Source organism: Dendropsophus ebraccatus, chromosome 15, assembly GCF_027789765.1.
Source record: "Dendropsophus ebraccatus isolate aDenEbr1 chromosome 15, aDenEbr1.pat, whole genome shotgun sequence".
NCBI classification, from domain to species: domain Eukaryota; kingdom Metazoa; phylum Chordata; class Amphibia; order Anura; family Hylidae; genus Dendropsophus; species Dendropsophus ebraccatus.
Genome location: NC_091468.1, coordinates 57,211,645 through 57,235,995, shown reverse-complemented (window position 1 = coordinate 57,235,995; position 24,351 = coordinate 57,211,645). Strand labels below are relative to the sequence as shown.

At 48.3% G+C, this 24,351-nt stretch overlaps 1 protein-coding gene across 1 annotated transcript; it reads left to right on the top strand.

Annotated features, from left to right (window-relative positions):
- Window positions 1–23,965, top strand: CAPN11 (calpain 11). Its single transcript, XM_069955441.1, has 23 exons — window positions 1–167; window positions 7,381–7,442; window positions 11,632–11,885; window positions 12,125–12,194; window positions 12,992–13,110; window positions 13,265–13,398; window positions 13,518–13,686; window positions 14,301–14,384; window positions 14,479–14,564; window positions 14,726–14,800; window positions 15,738–15,898; window positions 15,982–16,151; window positions 16,399–16,410; window positions 17,397–17,608; window positions 18,084–18,123; window positions 18,864–18,929; window positions 19,076–19,133; window positions 19,542–19,606; window positions 20,761–20,829; window positions 21,235–21,313; window positions 22,656–22,772; window positions 22,857–22,915; window positions 23,494–23,965. The coding sequence occupies exons 2-23, from the start codon at window positions 7,424–7,426 to the stop codon at window positions 23,518–23,520; spliced, it is 2,145 nt and encodes a 714-aa protein (XP_069811542.1). The 5' UTR covers window positions 1–167; window positions 7,381–7,423; the 3' UTR covers window positions 23,521–23,965.
- The last annotated feature ends 386 nt before the right edge of the window (window positions 23,966–24,351 follow it).

Sequence of the window (24,351 nt, the reverse complement as noted above, 5' to 3'; positions counted from 1 at the left end):
AGCTGAGGGAGTGACTGAGCTGACACACAGTAGCAGAGACTCTGCGATTCCTTCTATACACACACACACACACATACATATATATACCTATACTGTGTATACAGGGGGCCCCAGGCGGCAGCACCCCAGATCAGGCATCGCTGAGGAGTGGACATCGTCGCCTCTAAGTGAGTATTATTAACCCCCTCTTGTCTGGGCCACGCCCTGCTGCAGGGGAGACACCTAACCCCCTCCTCTCCCCAAACTCTGAGGGGACCCTGACTCCCAGCAGTTGCCCTTTCCCTGGTAACACTCTCTGCCCCCCTAGGTGCAGGATCCCATCTCCACTATATTTTGGGTGGTGCAGATTTCTCAGAGGCCCCCAGGGTGTCTGCATGGGGCCCAGCCTGTTTGAATAACTTCCGTGAAGAGCTGGGAATACAACCAGGGTCCCGAAGCCATAGAACAGCGGCCACTACTCCTGCAGTCTCTCCCCTCTACAAGCTATTGCGCTCTGTTATCAGCCAGGTTAGAGACCGCTGTCTGTAATACTGAGGTCTATGGACCCATCTGGTGCCCCCTGCCCCTCCATACCACACATCAGTGGGAGTGACGGAAAGTGCGAAAGCCTCCCCCATAACCACACATCTCTAATACCGAAAATACCAAGTATGTGTGACCGATATCAGCTACTCCGCCTGCAACACTACTGTACTGTAATAAGATGTGACTAATATCAGCTACTCCGCCTGCAACACTACTGTACTGTAATAAGATGTGACTTATATCAGCTACTCCGCCTGCAACACTACTGTACTGTAATAAGATGTGACTGATATCAACCGCTCCTCCCATATCACTACTGTAGTGTAATAAGATGTGACCAGGGCCGATTCTAGGTTTTCTGCTGCCTGAGGCGAGAATTGAAATGGTGCCCCCCCCCCCCCCACCAAATTAACGAATAGTAGTTAAGCAATCTATGTAGCCAACTGCATAAACAGATATATACATACATAGATATATACTAGCAGCAATATACAGCACATATATACCAATAATGAATACATTGCACGGATATATTCTTTTTATAGCGTTCACCGTGCAGAGATGTAATGTGGTTTTTGTTTAGTTCAGATATTTCTATAGATATATATAGCTTCTATAGTCTCAGGGTATGTTCACACTATGGAATACACTCAAAAATTTCAAGCGGAGACAGTGTGGCAGACTCTACTTGAAGTTCCACCTGTCCCATTGACTCAATGATATTTTCCAGCTCAATCCGCCGTCCGCCCAAATAATTGAGCTTGAGAATATCATTGAGTCAATGGGACATATGGAACTTCAAGTGGAGTCTGCCGCACTGTCTCCGCGTGAAATTTCCAAACGTATTCTATAGTGTGAACATACACCCATAGTTGTATATATTCTTGTGTAGAATTTTTTTATTTGAAAAATAGAGAAAAGTAGTGATTTGCATCTTTTATACAGTGGATTCTTTTTAATTTTTTTACATCTTTTTTACAGTACACTGCACTAATAATGTAAGTAGTGTATAGTCATTTTTATGGTATTATTACAGTGTGCGGCTATAACTAAGGCATCTAGGGATTTTCTATTGCTTCCCCAGCAAGGTGACTATGTGTACAGGCTGTGGGGGCGCTAATAATACAACAGAATGCCAGTCACACAGGTGACAGATAGCAGCTGGCAACCCTGGGCATAGACTGGGCTCAGCTACTGAGATCACTCCATACTTATACAGGGCACATGAGCTGTACATACAGGGCAGATTAGATGCACACACACATACGCACTCACATATAAATATATATATATTTATACACACACACACAAAAATATTCTCACATACACACAAACACACAACTGTATACACACACACTGTACACGCACGCATATACTGTATACACGCACACATATACTGTATACACACACGCATATACTGTATACACACTCACATATACTGTATACACACACACACATATATATACCGTATACACACTCACATATACTGTATATACACACACACATATATACTGTATACACACACATACTGTATACACACACATACTGTATACACACATACTGTATATATACTATATACACACACATATACTGTATACACACACACATATATATACTGTATACACACACACATATATATACTGTATACACACACACATATATATACTGTATACACACACACATATATATACTGTATACACACACACATATATATACTGTATACACACACACATATATATACTGTATACACACACACATATATATACTGTATACACACACACATATATATACTGTATACACACACACATATATATACTGTATACACACACACATATATATACTGTATACACACACACACATATACTGTATACACACACACTAACCTCCTGTGTCTGTCTCCTCCAGCAGATCTCACATCCCAGGCCAGCAGTGGAGGGCTCAGGAGATGAGGCTGTATGGGAGGGGACAGGGCACACACAGCTTCCAGTCAGCTCTACTGTGGTGCTAGGCCTCCCTCCCCTTCTCTCTGCTCCGACAGAGACAGACAGCCAGCTAGGAGACAGCTGCCCCCAGGGACAAGGCTGTCAATCACTGAGCTACGGAGAGGGGGCCTGAGGAGGAGGCAGAGGTGCCTGGTGATGTGCCTGCAGACCGTCTGAAAGTGAAAGTGAGGGATTGTGCTGCCCCCTAGTGGAGTAAAGAATCTGCCGCCTGAGGCAGAAAGCTCAGTCTGCCTCATGGCAGAAACGGCCCTGGATGTGACTGATATCAACGGTTCCTCTTATATCACTACTGTACTGTAATAAGAAATGACTGATATCAGCCCCTCCTCCACTACTGTACTGTAATAAGATGTGACTGATATCAGTCGATTCTCTTATATCACTGCTGTAGTCAGGGCTGTATTAACAGCTGCTGCTGCCCTAGGCACTAAACCTGGAGATGCCCCATCTTCACGCACCTATTGGCTATACCAGACCTGACCAATACCACCATACCCCCCACCCCCCTGGAAAAGACACCAGATTTACTTGCAAGTCTGAACCGGAGGAGGGAAACTAAAAAAATAAAAACAAAAAAAAATTATTTTTTTCTGTCCCCCTGCTGCCTGGTGCTGCCCCCCTGCAAGGTGCTGCCCTAGGCACCGGACCACGTGTGCCTAGTGGTAAATACGGCCCGACTGTAGTGTAATAAGATGTGACTGATATCATCCGCTCCTCTTATATCACTACTGTAGTGTAATAAAATGTGACTGATATCATCCGCTCCTCTTATATCACTACTGTAGTGTAATAAGATGTGACTGATATCAGCCGCTCCTCTAAGGGTCCTATTACACAGGGAGATTGTCTCCTGAATAAGGCAGAATCGGGCAGATATCGCCCGGTGAAATAAAGACAACAATCAGCCAAAGAGCAGATCACCAGCTGATCGTTGTCTTACAACTTGTTTGAAAATCATTGTCCGCCGGCCAGGCAGTGCTACGTGTGACTGGTGATGTGCAGTCGGCGGCTGATGAAAGGATACAGAATAAAATAAAGGTGATGCTTACCTCTCCTCGGTCCCCTGGTGTACTCCTGGCTTATTTCTGTTTTCCCCGCTTTGCAGTGACAGGCTGCTCAGCTAATCATTGGCTGATACGGGACAGCACTGTGGGCAGTGATTGGCCGAGCGGGCTGTCATAGGTTCGGAAGTGTCGGCAGGGTATGCAGGAGGAGAACACCGGGGGAACGTGGACAGATAAGCAATGTGTTTATTATTTCTATACACCTCGGAATGCCCCTTTAAGGGGAAACTATCAGCCGGTCAGACAATCCAACCTGCTGATGGCCCCCTATAGCACCCAGGATGCTGAGGAGGAAGGTATGTGTGGTACCTTCCTCTTTTGCGCCGTTCCCGTGCTGTTAGTTGGTGTAATCTTCACCTGGGTGCTCCCGGCCAAAGATTACGCCAACTAATAGCGCAGGATCGGCTCCAAGGAGGAAGCACCCTGGGCGTATAGGGGGGCTATCAGCAAGTTAGAGTCGTCTGACCTGCTGATGGTTCCACTTTAAAGCAAAGGCTGCACGGACATTGTTCATGACGACCATGCAGCCCTCGCCGCACAATAAGGCTGGGTTCACACTATGTTTTTGCAATCTATTTTTTTCATCCATTTTTTGCGAAAAACTGATATTTTTTAACGGACACAAAAGTAGGGACACCTAAGTTTTTGTATCCGTAAAAAAAAAAAAACTGATCCGTTTTAATCCATTTCTTTTTTTTTTTTTATAATGGAAGTCGATGAAAAAAAAAAAAAACGGATTGCAAAAACGTAGTGTGAACCCAGCCTTATCAAGCCGTGTAATAGGCTCTGTAAGCAAGGGCAGATCGGCTATCCAACACTTCTGTACTGTAATAAGATGTGACTGATCTCAGCCGCTCCTCCTATAACACTACTGCACTGTAATAAGAGGTGCAGGCAGGAAGGGGTTAAGTAGTGCAGGAAATTTGTTTATTTAAATATTGAATGAAATAGAAACATTGTATCCAGCTGAAGCACAGTACAACTTCTCTGGGAGCGCTCTGTATATGGTGGTCATAGTGGTGTTCTGTCCCATAGAGCTGATGCCATAAAGAGGGCGGAGCTGTGACAACTTTACTGGTGTCATACAGGGGAAAGGGGGTGACTACCTCTCTATACATATGATTATAGGGGCAGTTGTCAGCAGTAATAGATGAATAGCTGTTCCTGTAGTATAAGGTGTATGGATCTCCTCTCTGATCACATGCCATTATATTATATATCAGTGATATCATTCAGGGGGCGGGGCTGTGACTACCTCTCCCACATGGTAGCAGGGATGGGGAACCTTTAGCCCTCCAGCTGTTGCAAAACTACAATTCCCATTATGCCTGGACATCTTGGCTAAAGCTAAGATGGATTGCTATTTTTTCAGGAATATGCAGGGGACATCATGATTGTAGACTGGAGTTCCCCTTTAACCTGTCCCCTCCTGTCTTCTGTTGTTGTGGTATAGTCCTCCCCTTGGTCTCTATACTTACCTGCAGGGTGTGGGATCTGGCAGGCTCCTTGCTGTATGTTTACCTGTCCCAGGTGAGGGTTGGGTGTCGTGGGAGGCGCGGGCCTTTGCGGTTTCATCTCCTGTATTTACCTGGACAGGTGAGGCCCTGGATGTCCCTGGAGGCCATTGCATTGGGCGCTCGCTGCACTGACGCCTCTGTCCTGTGAATTCAATGATTTTTGCGTTGTCGATATTTAACAGGTTTTTCTGGTTTTATTTAAATGACGTTTAATCCCTGAATAATACGAAAATCTTCACAATCTCGTAGAAATCATAATACAAGTAGACAAGTAATACAATTGTATCCAATATATACAATGTCTGTGAGCTAAATGGCCTGGACACCAGACTGATACATTGTACATAGCTAGTCCTGCTCCCAGCTGAGAAGTGATACAATTGTACCCAGTGTGGACAATGCTCTGTGAGCTCTACAGCCTGGACTCCAGACTTATACATTGTACATAGCCAGTCCTGCTCCCAGCTGAGAAGTGATACAATTGTATCTAGTCTAGACAATGCTCTGTGAGCTCTACAGCCTGGACCCCAGACTGATACATTGTATATCGCTAGTCCTGTCCTTAGCTGAGAAGTGACACAATTGTATCCAGTGTAGACAATGCTCTGTGAGCTCTACAGACTCTGTGGACTCCATTAGTTTTTTTTTTAACAGTAATTTTTGTGTGCTCTGGACGTCATTGCATGGGGGTCTGTTACAATGTGTCAGGGCAGGTTGGAGCTCACAGGGTTTGTTTTAGCTTGCAGAGGATTATGTGCACTGATACACTGTAACAACCCTGCAGCTGTGTGTCCTGTGTCTGCCATCTCTCTGCAGTCTAGTCCTCTCATCTCTTATATTTAGGGAATGTGGGAAATGTTTTTACTTTATTCAGGAACGTCACGGCTGCCGTATTCCCTGCTCCGTGCAGCTGCATGTACTGTGGCTCCAGGCAGAGGCCTCACAGCCCCACCAATATGGCTGCACTTCCTGCTGTCACCCCCGCAATAACGTCCACACAGCAAAACATAGGAACATCCTGACAGCTCCAGGTATATAGCACCCCAGTGTAGCTGAGGGGCCTATATACAGTATGCACTGTGTAGGGGACTATAGGGCTCAATATATGTGCTCTGTGTAGGGGATTATAGTGGGAGATAGATAGATAGATAGATAGATAGATAGATAGATAGATAGATAGATAGATAGATAGATAGGAGATAGTGGGACTATAGGGATATATATATATATATATATATAGATATGTGTGTGTGTACACTGTACTGTAGGGGACTATAGGACTGTGTGTATGTATGTGTGTATATATATGCGCGCTGTATATATGTGCAATGTGTAGGGGACTATAGGGATATAAATGTGTGTGTGTGTATATGCAATGTGTAGGGGACTATAGGGCTGTATATTGTGTGTGTGTGTGTGTGTGTGTGTGTGTATATATATATACATATACATACTCATACTGTGTAGGTGACTATAGGGCTGTATCAGGGCCGGATTAAAAGGAGGGCACCAGGGGTACATGCCCCGGGGCCTCCACCACTTAGGGGCCCCCACCAGCAGGAACCCTAGTAGATCGGTTGGCAACAGAGCACAGAAAGTGCTGTGTTCTCACATTGCGTTATTAACAGAATGTGGGAATATATTCTGATACTGAGCCCTCCCTGCTCCTGTCTCTAGGATCTGGCATCTTCCTCTGCACTGCAGCCTCTAGTGACCATCACGTGCGCAACAGAGGAGGATGCAAAGCAATACAGCCAGGAGCGAGGAGGGCCTGTGCTAAGTCGCCTACAGTAAGCTGCCATCTGTATAGATCGTGGCATAGTTTATTTATTGGGGGGGGGGGCGCCCGGGGCCTCCACCAACCTTAATCTGGCCCCGGGCTGTATACTGTGTGTGTGTGTGTGTGTGTGTATATATATATATATATATATATATATATATATATATATATATATATATATATATATATATATATATATATATGCGCGCTGTGTGGGGGACTATAGGGCTATATATTGCCCCTGTACATTACATCCCGCATGACCGCTCAGCTGTAGCTAATATAGCTGCGTCTTTTCTTTGGTCCTTATATACTAGATACAATCTCCCAGGACTCCCCCATACACCTGCCCTCCCTCACCGTGGGGTGGATGTCAGTGGGGGCCCCAGGAGACTGTAATAGCCATGTAATGTCCGGCAGACACTGTTACCTGCTGCTTCCCTTTCTGCTTTCTCACCATCTTCCCTTTCTCTTTATCCGCTTACCTGCAGTCATCAGCTTCGCGGCCTGCGGCTCTCCCACACACAAGCCCTCATGGCGACGTTCTCCTCAGGTATGTGGGCATCTGGTGGAGGGCTCCTAATGGCAGCATCTGGGAGGTAGGCTGGTGTGGAGGTGGAGGCTTGTATGGTGCTCAGGTAGAGATAGAGGCCGGCCTGGTGATGGAAGGTGGAGGCTGGATTGTTATTACGTATGATATAAACCAGTCAGGAGCTGGTAAAGGGGATATCTGATGGGGGGCTATATGTGGGGGATATCTGATGCGCGTCTGTACAGGGGATATCTTTTCGGGGACTGTATGGAGGGATATCTGATGTGCGTCTGTACAGGGGATATCTTTTCGGGGTCTGTTCAGAGGGATATCTGATGGGGGTCTGTACAGGGGGATATCTGATGGGGGTCTGTACAGGGGGATATCTGATGGGGGTCTGTACAGGGGGATATCTGATGGGGTCTGTACAGGGGGATATCTGATGGGGTCTGTACAGGGGGATATCTGATGGGGTCTGTACAGGGGGATATCTGATGGGGGTCTGTACAGGGGGATATCTGATGGGGGTCTGTACAGGGGGATATCTGATGGGGGACTGTACAGGGGGATATCTGATGGGGGTCTGTACAGGGTGATATCTGATGGGGTCTGTACAGGGTGATATCTGATGGGGTCTGTACAGGGGGATATCTGATGGGGGGCTGTACAGGGGGTTATCTTTTTGTGGACTGTACAGAAGGATATCTGATGGGGTCTGTACAGGGGGATATCTGATGGGGGTCTGTACAGGGGGATATCTGATGGGGGTCTGTACAGGGGGATATGTGATGGGGGTCTGTACAGGGGGATATCTGATGGGGGACTGTACAGGGGGATATCTGATGGGGGTCTGTACAGGGTGATATCTGATGGGGTCTGTACAGGGGGATATCTGATGGGGGGCTGTACAGAGGGTTATCTTTTTGTGGACTGTACAGAAGGATATCTGATGGGGGTCTGTACAGGGGGATATCTGATGGGGGTCTGTACAGGGGGATATCTGATGGGGGTCTGTACAGGGGGATATCTGGGGGGCTGTACAGGGGGATATCTTTTCAGGGACTGTACGGAAGTATATCTGATGGGGGTCTGTACAGGGGGATATCTGATGGGGGGCTATATGTGGGGGATATCTTTTCGGGGACTGTATGGAGGGATATCTGATGCGCGTCTGTACAGGGGATATCTTTTCGGGGTCTGTTTGGAGGGATATCTGATGGGGGTCTGTACAGGGGGATATCTGATGGGGGTCTGTTGGGGGGTATCTGGTCGGGGGGGTCTGTACTGGGAATATCTGATTGGGGGCTGTACAGGGGATATGTGATGTTGGTCTGTACAAGGGATATCTGATGGGGGACTGTACGGGGGATATCTGATAAGGGGGGGTGTACAGGGGGATATCTGTTAGAGGACTGTACGGGGGCATATCTGATATGGGGTGCTGTATGGGAAAGATATGTAAGATTGTGGACATATTAGATGGGGGGAGGGGGATCTGGGAGCCTCCATGCTTGGTGGTGGGATCGATCTCCCAGCAGTGTCATCTTTATGATCCCCAGTCATTACTGATCCCACCTCTTGCCCCTTGCACAGGACTGCTGGCTGTGGGGGAGGAACCATGTAAATATTTATACACTAAGTCACTTTATGATCCTTAGGCAGCTGATGTGCGGCCACAGCGGGGGATTCTGGTAATCTCTCTAAACAGGAGGTCCTGGAGATATGGCAGCAGCTGATCCTCTGGGTGATAAAGTATCACGAACCGCAAAGCACCGCACCCGCCCCACAGATCATGTGACATCTATAGCCTAGAACCGTTACTGAGGCTCAGCCACTACATTGTGATGTCACAGCGCAGTGATGTCATCAGTCACAGTCATTACAGTTCAGTTATAATGGAGGTGAGGCAGATGATCTGTGCAGACACTTTCTCCTCTCCGCTCTGCTTTATTGACTGCTGGGATTTGGCTCTGACTCAGCTGACTCAGAGCCCAGCAATAGGGAGACCTGGATCTGCTCTGCACCCCTCCCCCGCACCTGCCTGACAACAGGGGCATAATGTGGGGGTTCTGGAGCGGAGAGGGGGGGGGGTTTACATACACGTATGCAGGTGATTTCTCTATGTGACAAACCGGGCAAAAGTACATAATCTTAGGGGGAAACAGAGAGACCTGCAGGATATTGCTTTGTCCTCTCCACCACTTGACAGATACATAGTAATATATCCAGCAGATTATTACACCTCTGACCTCTACAGGTTTACAGAAAATTAATCAGTCCTCTCTATACCTCCTGACAGATATAAAGTGATAGATCCTGCCAGGGCCGGACTGGGACAAAAGAATCAGCCTACATAACAGCATTAGAATGTAGGCTTAGAGTGCTGACATAGAATGTAGGCTTAGAGTGCTGACATAGAATGTAGGCTTAGAGTGCTGACATAGAATGTAGGCTTGGAGTGCTGACATAGAATGTAGGCTTAGAATGTTATGTCAACATTCTAAGGCCCCATTCACACTATGGCCTAAGCCAGTATTCAATGCCAACATTCCAAGCCTACATTCTAACAAAGAATGTTTCAATAGAATGTTGTAATAGAATGTAGGCTTAGAATGTAGGTTTACAACATTCTATGTCCCCATTCTATGACATTATGGGGGGGATTTACGAAGACCCCGTCCTTTTTCCCAGGCAGGATTCACTAAGAGGCACTCGCCTCTTGGTGAATCCGGCCGGCTGGGCACCCAAATCTGCGCCCGGCGTACAATATCGACACCTGCTTCCAGCAGGTGTAGATTTTGATCATGATTTACGCCTCCTCCCCGCCTCGTCACGCCCTTGCAAGCTCCGCCAGCCCGCCCTTCGGGGGAGCGGGGCGTACGTGAGGCATACGCCAGGGAGAAGGGGCGAATCTGCACCTTCTCCCTGGCGTACGCCTCTGGCGTAGGCTTCGTAAACCCCCCCATATGTTAATGTTCTGCCATAGTATGTTGACATAGAACAACATACTCTGCCAACATTCTAAACCTAACTTCTATGTCAACATTCTGACATAGAATGCTGTCATAGAATGATAACTTACAATTAATGTTTAGAATGTTAGGCTTAGAATGTGGACTTAGAACCTTGACATAGAAAGTAGGTTTAAAATGTTTACATAGAATGTGGGCTTAGAATGTTTACATAGAATGTGGGCTTAGAATGTTTACATAGAATGTGGGCTTAGAATGTTTACATAGAATGTGGGCTTAGAATGTTTACATAGAATGTGGGCTTAGAATGTTTACATAGAATGTGGGCTTAGAATGTTTACATAGAATGTGGGCTTAGAATGTTGACATAGAATGTGGAGTTAGAATGTTGACATAGAATGTTGAAATAGAATGAAGGCTTAGATTGTTTACATAGAATGTGGGCTTAGAATGTTGACATTAGACTGATTACACTCCAAGGTTCCCCATTCCTGCTCATGGTTCCTTCTCTCTCATTGGGCTTTGGGCCTCATTTTTTTTTAGACCCCCTACTCAGCACCCTCAACTTGTCTCTGTGACCCTCTCTGCCTTTAGTAGCTTCCTAAGGGTGGGTTCACAATGTGGAATCCGCAGGTAGAAGTTCACGCGAATTCCGTCGCTCGCCTGTGCCATAGACTTCATTATGTGCACAGGCAGATTCCGCCGTCTGCCGAAAGAATGGCGGAATCTGTCCGCCATAAAATGGAGTCTATGGCACAGGCGGAGATGCGCGCAGGCGCAAGTACGGGCGGGTGACTGAATCCGCGGGAACTTCTCAGCGCGGATTCCTCAGTGTGAACCCACCCTCACAGACTCCTTGTTACTGGGATGGGTGGAGGGGAGGGAGTAGATATTAGTGGTACAATGCCCCTCCTGAGCCTCAAGCACATAGTGCTATCTGTCCCCCTATAATACGCTATGGTTCCGGCTCCTCTGCTCTTTCCTGACATGCTGCGCTCTCTCTAGTTTCTGGCAGGATCCTCTGTTCCTGGTGATAAAGGTGATCATATTGATTTTCACAATAGTCTGCTAACTAAGATGCTTTTTTTTTCATTGGTTATTTCAGTTGTGCTGACATCTAGTGGCCATTCTATAAACTGCAATGTTTCATCCTGTATCCTGTAGTCCTGTGGGGGACCCTGGTCTATGGTCAGCTCCTTGACCTTCAATTTCTCAGTTTCTTGCTTCTTTTCTTTCAGGGGGAAAGATGATGCCCTTTGGTGGGATCGCATCAAAGCTGAAGATTGACCGTCTGAAGGCGTCAGGGGTGGGATCCCATGAATGTGCTGTCAAATACCTCAAACAGGACTATGAGTCTCTGCGCCAGTCATGCCTGGAGAACGGCACCCTGTTTGAGGACCCCCATTTCCCAGCCATCACCTCTTCCATGGGTTTCAAGGAGCTAGGGCCTGGCTCCAGCAAAGTACAAGGGGTCAGATGGAAGCGTCCATCAGTGAGTACCGCCATGGGGTCTGCAATGAGGCTTGTATACTTAGATATCTGTATAGATGCAGCACATCGGATCCTCCAGTGTTCAGTCCCTAGAGATGGAGCCTTACAGTGAATCTGGCTGGTGAGGGGAGAGATAGCGGGGTCCTATAAATAGTCAGGGACCTTATGGAGAAATCACCTGTATGGGGGGCTGGAGTTGGAGGATCCCACGGTGATGACTCCTGTATCTTCTCTCTGCAGGAAATCGTCTCAGATCCACAGTTCATTGTGGGTGGAGCCACCAGGACGGACATCTGTCAGGGGGCGCTGGGTGAGTCCACCTCATTACTACGGGGGGAGCTGTCAATGGTTTTTGTGTAGGATTTGGCAAAAACTGATTGGGCCTTTTCACACTAGTTTTCTAGTGACAACTTAGATAAAGTTCTCCAAACATCTTCCAAAATGCATTGCAGCATAACATGGTCTATATCAGTGATTTCCAACCTATAGCCCTCAAGTTGACGCTAAACTACAACTCCCACCATGACCAGACAGCCCTAAGTTGGAGATCACTGGTCTGCACAGACACTGAACCAGCAGAGGATCCTAAGAGCTCGCAGAAGAGTAGCAGCAGCTCTGAATGTGACTGCAGTATAGTTTATAATGTGGTGTCCAGACCTCATATATATAGACTCCTGTCCAGCCTATATTGTGACCTGTACACGGCGGTGGCGGTGGATCAGCGGCTAATAATAGAGCAAATGTTTCTAGTTAATCCTTAACTCCTTCACTGCTGGGCAGAATGTCCTCCAGCACAAGGAGAAGGGGGCACTTTCTTTTTTAGTTCTTTGATTAAAATCTAACTTCTAATTCTTTCTCAAACATCCTGTATGGGGGGCTCAGGGCTTGTGTATGGGGGTTTCACCTAGTTAACAATCTTTATAAGAAAATAAGTGGGGCCCTCATGTGTCCCCAGTCCACGGCACTGCGGTCTCCCGGGTCTGGGGCACTAGGGTCTCCTCAGTCATAAAGCTTTCCTTGGTCTGGGACCTGGTGTCCCTCCTGAGTTTGAGACCCTGTGGTCTCCTTGGTTTGGGATCCTGACACTCAGCCTTTGTTTCTCCCCAGGTGACTGTTGGCTTTTGGCTGCTATCGGTTCCCTGACACTGAATGAGGATCTGCTGCATCGTGTCGTCCCTCATGGGCAGAGCTTTCAAGAAGACTATGCCGGAATCTTCCATTTCCAGGTAAGCCAGAGAATGGCAATATATGTATAATTTCTGAGATTCCTAGCATAGGATGATGGAGATTATAGTTATATGCTCGGCTCCTGCACAAAAAGCATTCTGATTTACAAAATGTGCTTTAATAACACAACATATGTTGTCTCCTGGTCTCTAGATCTGGCAGTTTGGGGAGTGGGTGGACGTGGTGGTCGATGACCGATTGCCAGTGAAGGATGGAGAGCTGGTTTTTGTTCATTCCGCTGAGTGCTCAGAGTTCTGGAGTGCACTGCTGGAGAAAGCCTATGCCAAGTAAGTGCCTGGCACACTTACATACTCAGACCCTCTCGCACACTCTCGGACCCTCTCACACACATACATGCTTGTGCTCAGTAGTGCTGAGATCTTGCTCTATGTCTTCTTTCCTCCAGGCTGAATGGTTCCTATGAGGCCCTCTCTGGTGGCAGCACCATGGAGGGGTTTGAAGACTTCACCGGTGGGGTTGCCGTGATGTATGAACTGCGAAAAGCCCCACGTGACCTGGACAAAATCATCAGCCGGGCCCTGGCGCGAGGGTCCTTGCTGGGCTGCTCCATTGATGTAAGGAGCTCTTTATTTACATAATGCGCTATTGTCATCTGTTAATAAGTTTTACTTAACCTTTAACAAAATCAAAAATGTAGTCACCTCACAAACCCCCTGCAGACGGTCTTGGGTAGTACAGCACAGGGGCGTAACTACCACTATAGCAGCCATAGCGGCTGCTATGGGGCCCGCCGCATCAGGGGGCCCCATGGCCTGCCCCTGCAATACACTGGGCCCCCTGAGCCGTCATCATTTGCAGCAACGGGTGGCCCTGCTGGTCTCCTGGGTTTTGCAAATGTCCCTTTAACTGCAAGCACTCCTGACCAGAGCTAGCAGTTATGTAGTTATGACTTCACTTGACCGTTTAGTGGTCAGTCGGGGGGGGGGGGGGGCAATCAAAAGTTTGCTATGGGGCCCAGCCATTTCTAGTTACTCCCCTGGTACAGCCCCAGAGCTGTGCCCATAAATGCTAATGCTAGAACATGGTCTGGACCTGTGCTCTCATGGGGTCTTTAGATTGAGCTGTATCTCTTTATATTGTATTAGCCTGTTTGCGGCCCCCATAGCGGTGCCCAATGACTGTGACTGTTCTCTTTTCCCCTTATCTGACTCTCTTTTTTTCCCCTCAGATTACCAGTGCCTATGACATGGAGGCCATTACCTTCAAGAAGTTGGTGAAGGGCCACGCGTATTCTGTGACTGGTCTCAAGGAGGTGGGGACAGCTATGGGGGCTCTCGAAGAGCTACAGTGATTTTCTTATAAGTGTGTTTGCTCCAGGATCTTGCTGACAATTTCTCCATCAACAGGTGAATTACCGGGGTCAGGTGGAGAAGCTCATCCGAATCAGGAATCCATGGGGCCAGGTGGAGTGGACAGGAGCCTGGAGTGATAAGTAAGCTGAGCCATTTGTGCAAGTGTATATGTGTGTGTGTGTGTGTGTGTTCCATGAGGCTTCTTCTCCATATATTGAGCATCTACTTCTCCTGAGGCTGTCAGTACCTAAAGAGAATTGTAGTTTCCCACTATTGTTAAGGATAACTTTGTCTCTTTTAGTTCTTCTGAATGGAATGAGGTTGATCCTTCAGAGAGGGAAGATCTGCGCCTGAAGATGGAAGATGGCGAGTTCTGGTAAGTGATTGGTCCTTCAGCATGTGTCCATGCCATTAGGGACCTATTACAAGAAGTGATAATCTGCTCCGTGGAAAAAAAGACAACGATCAGCTGAGGAAAACGATCGTCAGCTAATCATGTTGTTTTAATCCTACCTAAAAACATCCATTGGCCGCTGGGTGCACATTGCTATGTGTAATAGCGACATGTGGCCGATGGCTGATAAATGTGTAAAAAATATATAAAAGATTATACCTACCTCTCCACGCTCCCGGTGCTCAGCTCTCTCCTGCCCGCAGCCACTGCTGGAGCTTCTGAAATGATCTCTGAAGTGACAGGCTGCCCAGCCAAGAGGTATAACGTTAGGTATAACGTTTAGGTATAACGTTTATTATTTTACACTAAAGGCAAGGGCTGCACAGACATCGCTAATCACACAGGGGACACTCAGTCCTCATGTTTTTGTGCTCACATCTCTAAGGGTTAGGTCTTGTATGAACAGTTTGTGATGTGTAAAAGCACCCTTCCAGGGTATTAAAGGAGTACTCCGGTAAAAAATTAAACACTTTAAATCAGCTGGTGTCAGAAAGTTATACAGATTTGTAGTTTACTTCTGTTTAAAAATCTCAATTCTTCCAGTACTTTCCAGCTGCTGTATGTCCTGCAGGAAGTGGTGTATTCTTTCCAGTCTAACACAGTGCTCTCTGCTGCCACCTCTGCCCATGTCAGGAACTGTCCAGAGCAGCAGCAAACCCCGATAGAAAACCTCTCCTGCTCTGGACAGTTTCTGACATGGACATAGGTGGCAGCAGAGCTGATAAATCTCCTGTTACACAGGGAGATGTGCAGTTGATAGCAATAGTTGATCAGCTGATCACTGTCACTTTTACCGGGCCGGTATTTATACTATAGAGTATCTATTCGTTAAGTCTCACTGCACTCTGCTGTTCTTCAGGATGTCCTTCCAAGAATTTCTTCGCCAGTTTTCACGTCTGGAGATCTGTAATCTAACCCCTGATGCCCTCGGTAAGGATGAAGTTAGCAAGTGGCACACAACGATGTATGAGGGGACCTGGCGGCGGGGGAGCACAGCCGGGGGCTGCAGAAATAACCCAGGTAAGGGTAGTCGGGTGGTCCATGTACCTCACTGGTCTGTATAAGTGCCAGGCACTCACCACCACTTTTTTTTCTGGTTGCAGCCACTTTCTGGATTAACCCTCAGTTTAAGGTCACCCTTCTGGAGGAGGACGATGACCCTGATGATAATGAGCTGGCCTGCAGCTTCCTGGTGGCCCTGATGCAGAAAAACCGTAGACAAGAGCGGAAAGCGGGCGGAGACATGCACACCATTGGCTTTGCTGTGTATGAGGTGAGACCCCACAAGATGCATGTTATTGGGGTGTCCCTGTGACAGTCATTAGGCCCATTCTCTGGATTAGTGCTGAGGTCTTGCATCCTGAACGATATCACAACATTATAACATGGTCCTTTACCAGTCCTTCTGTCCAGTCATGATAATAAGGGGGATGGGAGGGAGGGGTTCTTTGAGAAGGTATATTGTTTGGGTTTGATGAATTGCCAACATGTGAGTCTTCTCTTTTTCCTGTTCCTTTTAGGTCCCTGATGAGGTACGTGACACACATATGGAGCATGAAGTATTATGGTACAGTGAGGGGTTGAAGAGTTGGACAAATGTTGGGGTTCAGGATATTGATTAATATGAGAAGATGGACCTGGGGCCATTGCTGGCTCTGAAGTGGTATGTAGGTCAGGGCAGCCTGCTTCCTGGATAGAAGGGTTGGTAGTTCCATATCTATTAGTAGTGGCTAGAAATGGCACCTGAAGACTTTGGTCCGGTTTGAGTTGGTGACAAAAGGCATGGTTCCGGTTGCGGTTGGCACCTAAAGACATAGGTCTGGTTGCGGTTGGTCCCTAAAGGCATAGTTCAGGTTGGGGTTGTAACAGGAAAACATGGGTCTGGTTGAGTTGGCTACTGAAGACATGGGACCATTTGGGGTTGGTTATTGAAGACATGGGTCTGGTTGGGGTATACCCTGAAGACACGGGTCTGGTTAAGGTTGGTCCCTGAAGACATGGGTCCGGTTGGGGTTGGTCCCTAAAGACATGGGTCTCGGTGCAATTGGTGACCAAACACATGGGACTGGGTGGGGTTGTTGAATGAAGATATGGGTCCAGTTGGGGTTGAACCCTGAAGATATGGGTCCGGTTGGGGTTGGACCCTGAAGACATGGGTCCGGTTGGGGTTGGACTCGTAAAATATGGGTCCAGTTGGGGTTGATCCTTGAAGACATGGGTCTGGGTGCAGTTGGTGACTGAACACATGGGTCTGGGTGGGGTTGGTAAATGAAGACATGAGTCCAGTTGGGGTCTGTAACCAAAAATATGGGTCCTGTTTTGGTTGGTACCCTTTTCCTTTTCTTCCAGTTACTGCACCCTCTCCTACATCCTCCTCCTCTTCTTTATCCTTCCTCTTATTTCTTCTCCTTCGTCTTCCCGTTCTTCATCTTTCTTTTCATCCCTAGTGTTGTATATTTGCTGCGTTGTGACCAGTCCAGGATCTTCCTTCTTGTCCTGACACTTTTCATCCCTACAGTTTAAGGGCTGTCAGAATGTTCACCTTAAGAAGGACTTCTTCCTACGGCACCAATCCTGTGCTCGCTCTGAGACCTTCATAAATCTGCGGGAAGTGAGCACCCAGATCCGCCTGCCCCCCGGAGAGTACATCATAGTACCATCCACCTTTGAGGCGCACAAGGAGGGTGACTTTGTACTGAGAGTCTTTACCGAAAAACAGTCCGAGACACAGTGAGTGGGGAAGAGCTAAGTCTGGTACTAGGTGGAGCCAGGTGTACAACTATATAGTATGTAATTATAGTAACCCCCCGCCCCCCCCCCCCCCATGGCATGTACTGTATAATCCACAACGCAAGTCTAGTGCCCCTGCATGTAATACTGAGGAACCATGTACAACCCTGTTTTACTGACATTGAGGACCATACAAGCATTGCCATCAAAGCTGCACTCACTATTCTGCTGTTGCATCATGTCTTATCGTCCAGTGACCTCCAGAGCTGCACTCACTTTTCTGCTGTTACATCATGTCTTATCATTCAGTCACCTCAGGAGCTGCATTCACTATGATGCTATTACATCATGTGTTATCCTCCAAAGTTGTACTTTCTATTCTGCTGTCACATAATGTCTTATGGATTGGACACTTTACTGGGGTGCAGGGTGTTGGGGTTTAGTTTTTCACCTCCCCCTTTTCATGTCTCATCAGGGAGCTGGATGAAGAGGTGTCCGCAGATCTTCCAGATCAGGTAGGACACAGGTCTTGCTGCTACATACAGATTAGAGACTTTCAGCACCTATAAGTGACCCCATATGATTGTTACAGTGTAGCAGTAACCCGCAAGCATTGCTTATTTTTTGCAATATAAAGATAAGAATTCTTAGGGTCCATTCACACTACGGAAAAAAGGTGTATATTCCGAGCTGAACCCTGCCCGCGGACACAACTCAGAAGACTGCCTGCTATCTGTTTCAATGGGATGCCTCGTGCCTCTCTGCTCATAGAATTGTCATGTCAATTCTTTGACTGGAGAGGTGCGGAGAGTGGAGGGGTGCTCAGATAGCAGGCGGGATTCTGAGCAGAGCCCGCAGGTGGGGGTTCCTCTAGGAATTTCTGCCTGTTTTCCGTAGTGTGAACAGGCCCTTAGCCTAAGAGTATAAACAAGAACATTGCAGTTTTCTGGCAGCAAGCACAATGGTGGTGGTGATGATGATGATGGCTGCTGTGAGGATACTGATGGTAATGTTGGCTCTAGTGGTGATGGTAATGGTAGTGATGATGGTAATGGTAGTGGTGATGGTAATGGTAGTGATGATGGTAATGGTAGTGATGATGCTAATGGTAGTGATGATGGTAATGGTAGTGATGATGGTAATGGTAGCGATGATGGTAATGGTAGTGATGATGGTAATGGTAGTGATGATGGTAATGGTGGTCATGGCTGTACTGGTGGTAATGATGGTGCATCTCGTTTCCCTCTCTTTTCAGGAGAACATTACAGAGGATGATGTGGATGATTCCTTTAAGGCCATGTTCCAGCAGCTGGCAGGAGATGTGAGTTGAGGCTAGGGTGTGTGGGATGGGAAGCATCTACCCTTTGTCACTGTATTTGGGGTCGACGTGTGTGGGGGTGGGGGGCTCTTTTATGTGTTACTGTAGTTGGGGCAGGGACTCACGCAGTGACTTCTCCTCTTCCTCAGGACATGGAGATCAGCGTCTTTGAGCTGCGAACCATCCTCAACAGAGTGGTGTCAAGACGTGAGTGATCTGCGGGGGGCGCTCCAGCCACAACCAGAGCTGCATTCTGTTCCTGGTCCCTGTCTGCACACTTGCTTTCATTGCATTATGGGAGATGTAGCTGTGTGTGCACTAGGCTAAACAGTGCAGCGTCTGGTGTGAACACTACATTTCTTACAATGCACCGGGAGGGGCAGGAAGGAGATGTGGCAATCAGGATCAGTGAAGGGTTTACAGACGTACATGGAGAGACAATGGTGGTGGTGATGAGAGTGATGAAGGTGGTGAATAAGATGATGATGCTGATAGTGATGATTGTGGTGGTGAAGATGGTATTGATAAGAAACATGATGGTGAAAATAATGATGACGGTGGTGACGGTAATCACAATGGTGGTTGTGCCTCTCATCTTTCCTGTCTCCTTCTCAGACAAGGACCTGAAGACGGACGGGTTTGGTATGGAGGCCTGCCGCCAGATGGTCAACCTCATGGACGTATCCTTCAGTATTGGTCACATGACGAGTGGGTGGTGGTCACGGCCACCATCCTGCCCCCTATAGAGAAGAGATTATATGCTGTGGCGGCCCCTGAGCCTTATAATGTTCCAGGATATTATATCCGATCTACGTGTTCCTGTATATAACATAACACTATATACAGGCAATACAATATGAAGTCAGTCAGTTATAGGAAGCAAGACGATGGCCATGACTTATAGGTGCACTCTGTTTGCAGTAGTATATATGGGGAGGCACTGTTGGCAGTAGTATGCATGGGTGAGCACTCTGTCAGCAGTAGTATATTGTATATGGAGGCACTCTGTTAGCAATAGTATATATGGGGGCACTCTTTCAACTGTAGAGTAAAGCAGGTGGAGCACTCTGTCAGCTGTAGTATATATGGGGGTCATTCTGTTAGCAGTGAAATATATAGGGGGCAGCACTGTTGGAAGTAGTATATATGGAGGGGGCATTCTGCTGGCAGTAGTATGTATTGGGAGGCACTCTTGTCTGCAGTAGTATGGATGGAGGTACTCTGTCAGCAGTAGAATATATTGGGGTAGCACTCTGTTGGCAGTAGTATATATGGGGGGCACACTGTTGGCAGTAGTATGGATGGGGGCACTTTTTCAGCAGTAGAATATATTGGGGTAGCACTCTGTCGGCAGTAGTATGGATGGAGGTACTCTGTCAGCAGTAGAATATATTGGGGTAGCACTCTGTTGGCAGTAGTATATATGGGGGGCACACTGTTGGCAGTAGTATATATGGGGGCACTCTGTCTGCAGTAGTATGGATGGGGGCACTTTTTCAGCAGTAGAATATATTGGGGTAGCACTCTGTCGGCAGTAGTGCATATGGGGTCACTTTGTTGGCAGTAGTGTGTATATATAGGGGGCACTCTGTTGGCAGCAGGATATATGGGGGGGCACTCTGTCGATAATTGTGTATATAAGAGGCACTCTGTGGGCAGCAGTATATATGGGGGCACTCTGTCGGCAATAGTGTATGTATAAGGGGCACTCTGGCGGAAGCAGGATATATAATGTCGGTCTGCCCTGCTGGCAGTGATCTGCTGGCTATTCCCTTAGTGGTCAGAAGTTTAGGGTCCCCTTTACTTGTCTGTTCTTTAACTATGTCGCTCACAGAAGGATGGCAGCGGCAAGCTCGGGGTAGTGGAGTTCCAGATCCTATGGAACAAAATCCGGACCTGGCTGGTGAGTGCAGAGGGTCGGGGGACTACAGCTCCTAGCATGATGGTGCTTGTCCTACTCTCTGATGCACAGAGGGTCGGGGGACTACAGCTCCTAGCATGATGGTGCTTGTCCTCATCTCTGGTGATCTGACATAGCTATCCCCATGTAAATAATGTGTCATGGCTGCCGCCCCAGCTCCTCACTACTCAGGGTTGAGGGTTTGTTACAGTTGTGTCCAGTGTACATGCTACCTGCACTGATACATTGTAACAAACCTCAGCAGGGTTAGGACAAAGTGAGTCTCACTAGTCTCGGGGTCTATAATAGGGCTGGGAGGAGGAAAAGGCCAACATGTCTGGAGGGATACACACTGACATCCAGCACAGGCAAGAGGATCCCCTGATGATGTTATTACTTCTGTTATAGGGGGTCTTCAGGCAGCACGACCTGGACAAGTCCGGAACCATGAGCTCCTATGAGCTGCGAATGGCCCTGGAGACTGCCGGTAAGAGAAGGCCCAAGGTGGTGAGGGGGGTAAGCGGAGTCTGCCCCAGGTAGTAACAGATGGAGTCTGCCCCAGGTCGTGTGGAAAGGTGGAATCCTCCTGAGGTGGTTAGGGTAGGGGGTGTCTCCCCCAGGTGGTAAGGGTAGGTGGTGTCTTCCCCAGGTGGTAAGGGTAGGTGGTGTCTTCCCCAGGTGGTGAGGGTAGGGGGTGTCTTCCCCAGGTGGTTAGGGTAGGGGGTGTCTCCCCCAGGTGGTAAGGGTAGGGGGTGTCTCCCCCAGGTGGTGAGGGTAGGGGTTGTCTTCCCCAGGTGGTGAGGGTAGGGGTTGTCTTCCCCAGGTGGTTAGGGTAGGGGGTGTCTTCCCCAGGTGGTTAAGGTAGGTGGTATCTCCCCCAGGTGGTCAGGGGAGGTGGAGTCTGCCCCAGGTGGTCAGGGGAGGTGGAGTCTGCCCCAGGTGGTCAGGGGAGGTGGAGTCTGCCCCAGGTGGTCAGGGGAGGTGGAGTCTGCCCCAGGTGGTCAGGGGAGGTGGAGTCTGCCCCAGGTGGTCAGGGGAGGTGGAGTCTGCCCCAGGTGGTCAGGGGAGGTGGAGTCTGCCCCAGGTGGTCAGGGGAGGTGGAGTCTGCCCCAGGTGGTCAGGGGAGGTGGAGTCTGCCCCAGGTGGTAAGGGGAGAGTAGGTGGAGTTTGCCTCAGGTGGTGAGGGTAGGGTTGGTGGAGTCTGCCCCAGGTGGTGAGGGTAGGGTAGGTGGAGTCTACCTCAGGTGGTGAGGGGAGAGTAGGTGGAGTCTACCTCAGGTGGTGAGGGTAGGTGGAGTCTACCTCAGGTGGTGAGGGTAGGTGGAGTCTACCTCAGGTGGTGAGGGGAGAGTAGGTGGAGTCTACCTCAGGTGGTGAGGGTAGGTGGAGTCTACCTCAGGTGGTGAGGGGAGAGTAGGTGGAGTCTACCTCAGGTGGTGAGGGGAGAGTAGGTGGAGTCTGCCTCAGGTGGTGAGGGGAGAGTAGGTGGAGTCTACCTCAGGTGGTGAGGGTAGGTGGAGTCTACCTCAGGTGGTGAGGGTAGGTGGAGTCTACCTCAGGTGGTGAGGGGAGAGTAGGTGGAGTCTACCTCAGGTGGTGAGGGTAGGTGGAGTCTACCTCAGGTGGTGAGGGGAGAGTAGGTGGAGTCTACCTCAGGTGGTGAGGGGAGAGTAGGTGGAGTCTGCCTCAGGTGGTGAGGGGAGAGTAGGTGGAGTCTACCTCAGGTGGTGAGGGTAGGTGGAGTCTGCCTCAGGTGGTGAGTGTAAGTGGGTTCTGCCCTGGAGCCATATTTATGTCCTCTCTCTCTCTCTCGCTTTCTCTCTCTCTAGGTTTCCGGCTGAACAATAAGATCATGCAGGTCCTGGTCGCTCGCTACGCTGATGGGGATCTGGGGATTGACTTTGATAACTTTGTGTGCTGTCTGGTGAAGCTGGAGGCCATGTTCAGTGAGTCTCATCTCCTCTGTAGAGCAGCGGCCTCATGTGACCTCTGACCCTTAAACCTATTATTGTGTTTTGTTTTCTTTTTAGGATTCTTCAAAGGCATTGCCTCTGAGGAAGCCGGGGTGGCAGAGATGAACCTAGGAGAGGTAAATAATAAGTGTGATGACCCAAGAGAGTGTACAGAACTGCGGCTGCTCTCTGTTATTAGCCATTCTGTCATATAGAGAACAGCCACAAGGGGCAGCATAGCACAGACGACCATCTGCAGATTTACATTCTGTCATATTGAGAGCAGCCACACAGGGGCAACACAGCACAAGCAACCTTCCATCTCCTGCAGATTTACATTCTGTCATATAGAGAGTAGCCATACGGGGGCAGCAGAGCACAGACCTTCTTCTGCATATTTACATTATGTCATATAGAGAGCAGCCACAAGGGGGCAGCAGAGCACAGGCCGCCTTCTGCAGATTTACATTCTGTCATAAAGAGAGCAGCCACACAGGGTCAGCAGAGCACAGGCCACCTTCTGCATATTTACATTATGTCATATAGAGAGCAGCCACACGGGGGCAGCACAGCACAGGATGCCTTCTGCAGATTTACATAATGCCATATAGTAGAACAGCCAATCAGATACGTTGTATCTAGAAAGATGGCTGTAGTACTTAAAGGATAATGGGAGTTACTGGCTGTTAACCCTTTACTGTCTCTTTTCTTGCAGTGGCTGACGCTGACAATGTGCGGATAGATGAGCAGCCTGCGGACCCTAAGTCCTGGACACTTCTTGGTGCCAGCGGTCACCCACCTCATCCTATAGGGGATATAATCACTAGGACTGATCACATGACGAAAAGCCAAAAAAAGTTCTACTCATCGCACTGTAGCCATTCGGGGACCTGATCCTGACACAGGACCCCTGGTGCCTTGTACATATCCATACAATCACTGCGGGGTGTATGGCTCCTCCCACTGCAACAGATGTGCCACACAGGCTGCTACCCATAATGTTACCTTACAGAGATCTTTGTATTCAATCAGCCTCCCCCACACACACACTGAGGACCCCACCAGTAAAGGGCTCAATCTATAAGACTGGCGGGGGGATGTCTGTCCTGGTGGGGGCGCCGTCACCACTGCTTAGTGCTGGATATTGGAGATTGTTACAGCATGTTAATAAAAAAAAAAAAACTGTAGGGGAAATATACTGGCTTCTGTGTCACCCCCAAAATGTCCCCTGAACCCTCAAAAGACCCCAGAGAAAGAGCAATGCAGCTCACAGTATGTCTGGTGACCTCCTATCTGATGACTGAGAGTGGTTAGTGACTGCAAGGTGCTAAAGACAGATGGGCGCCATATACATGGTGGTCAGAGACTATAAAAGGTTCTATAGATGGTGGCTGGAGACTACAGATTATCCTACAGATGGTGGCTGGAGATTACTGATTATCCTATAGATGGTGGCTGGAGACTACAGATTATCCTATAGATGGTGGCTGGAGACTACTGATGGTGGCTGGAGGCTATAGATGGTGGCCGGAGACTACAGATGGTCCTATAGATGGTGGCTTAAAGGGGTTAT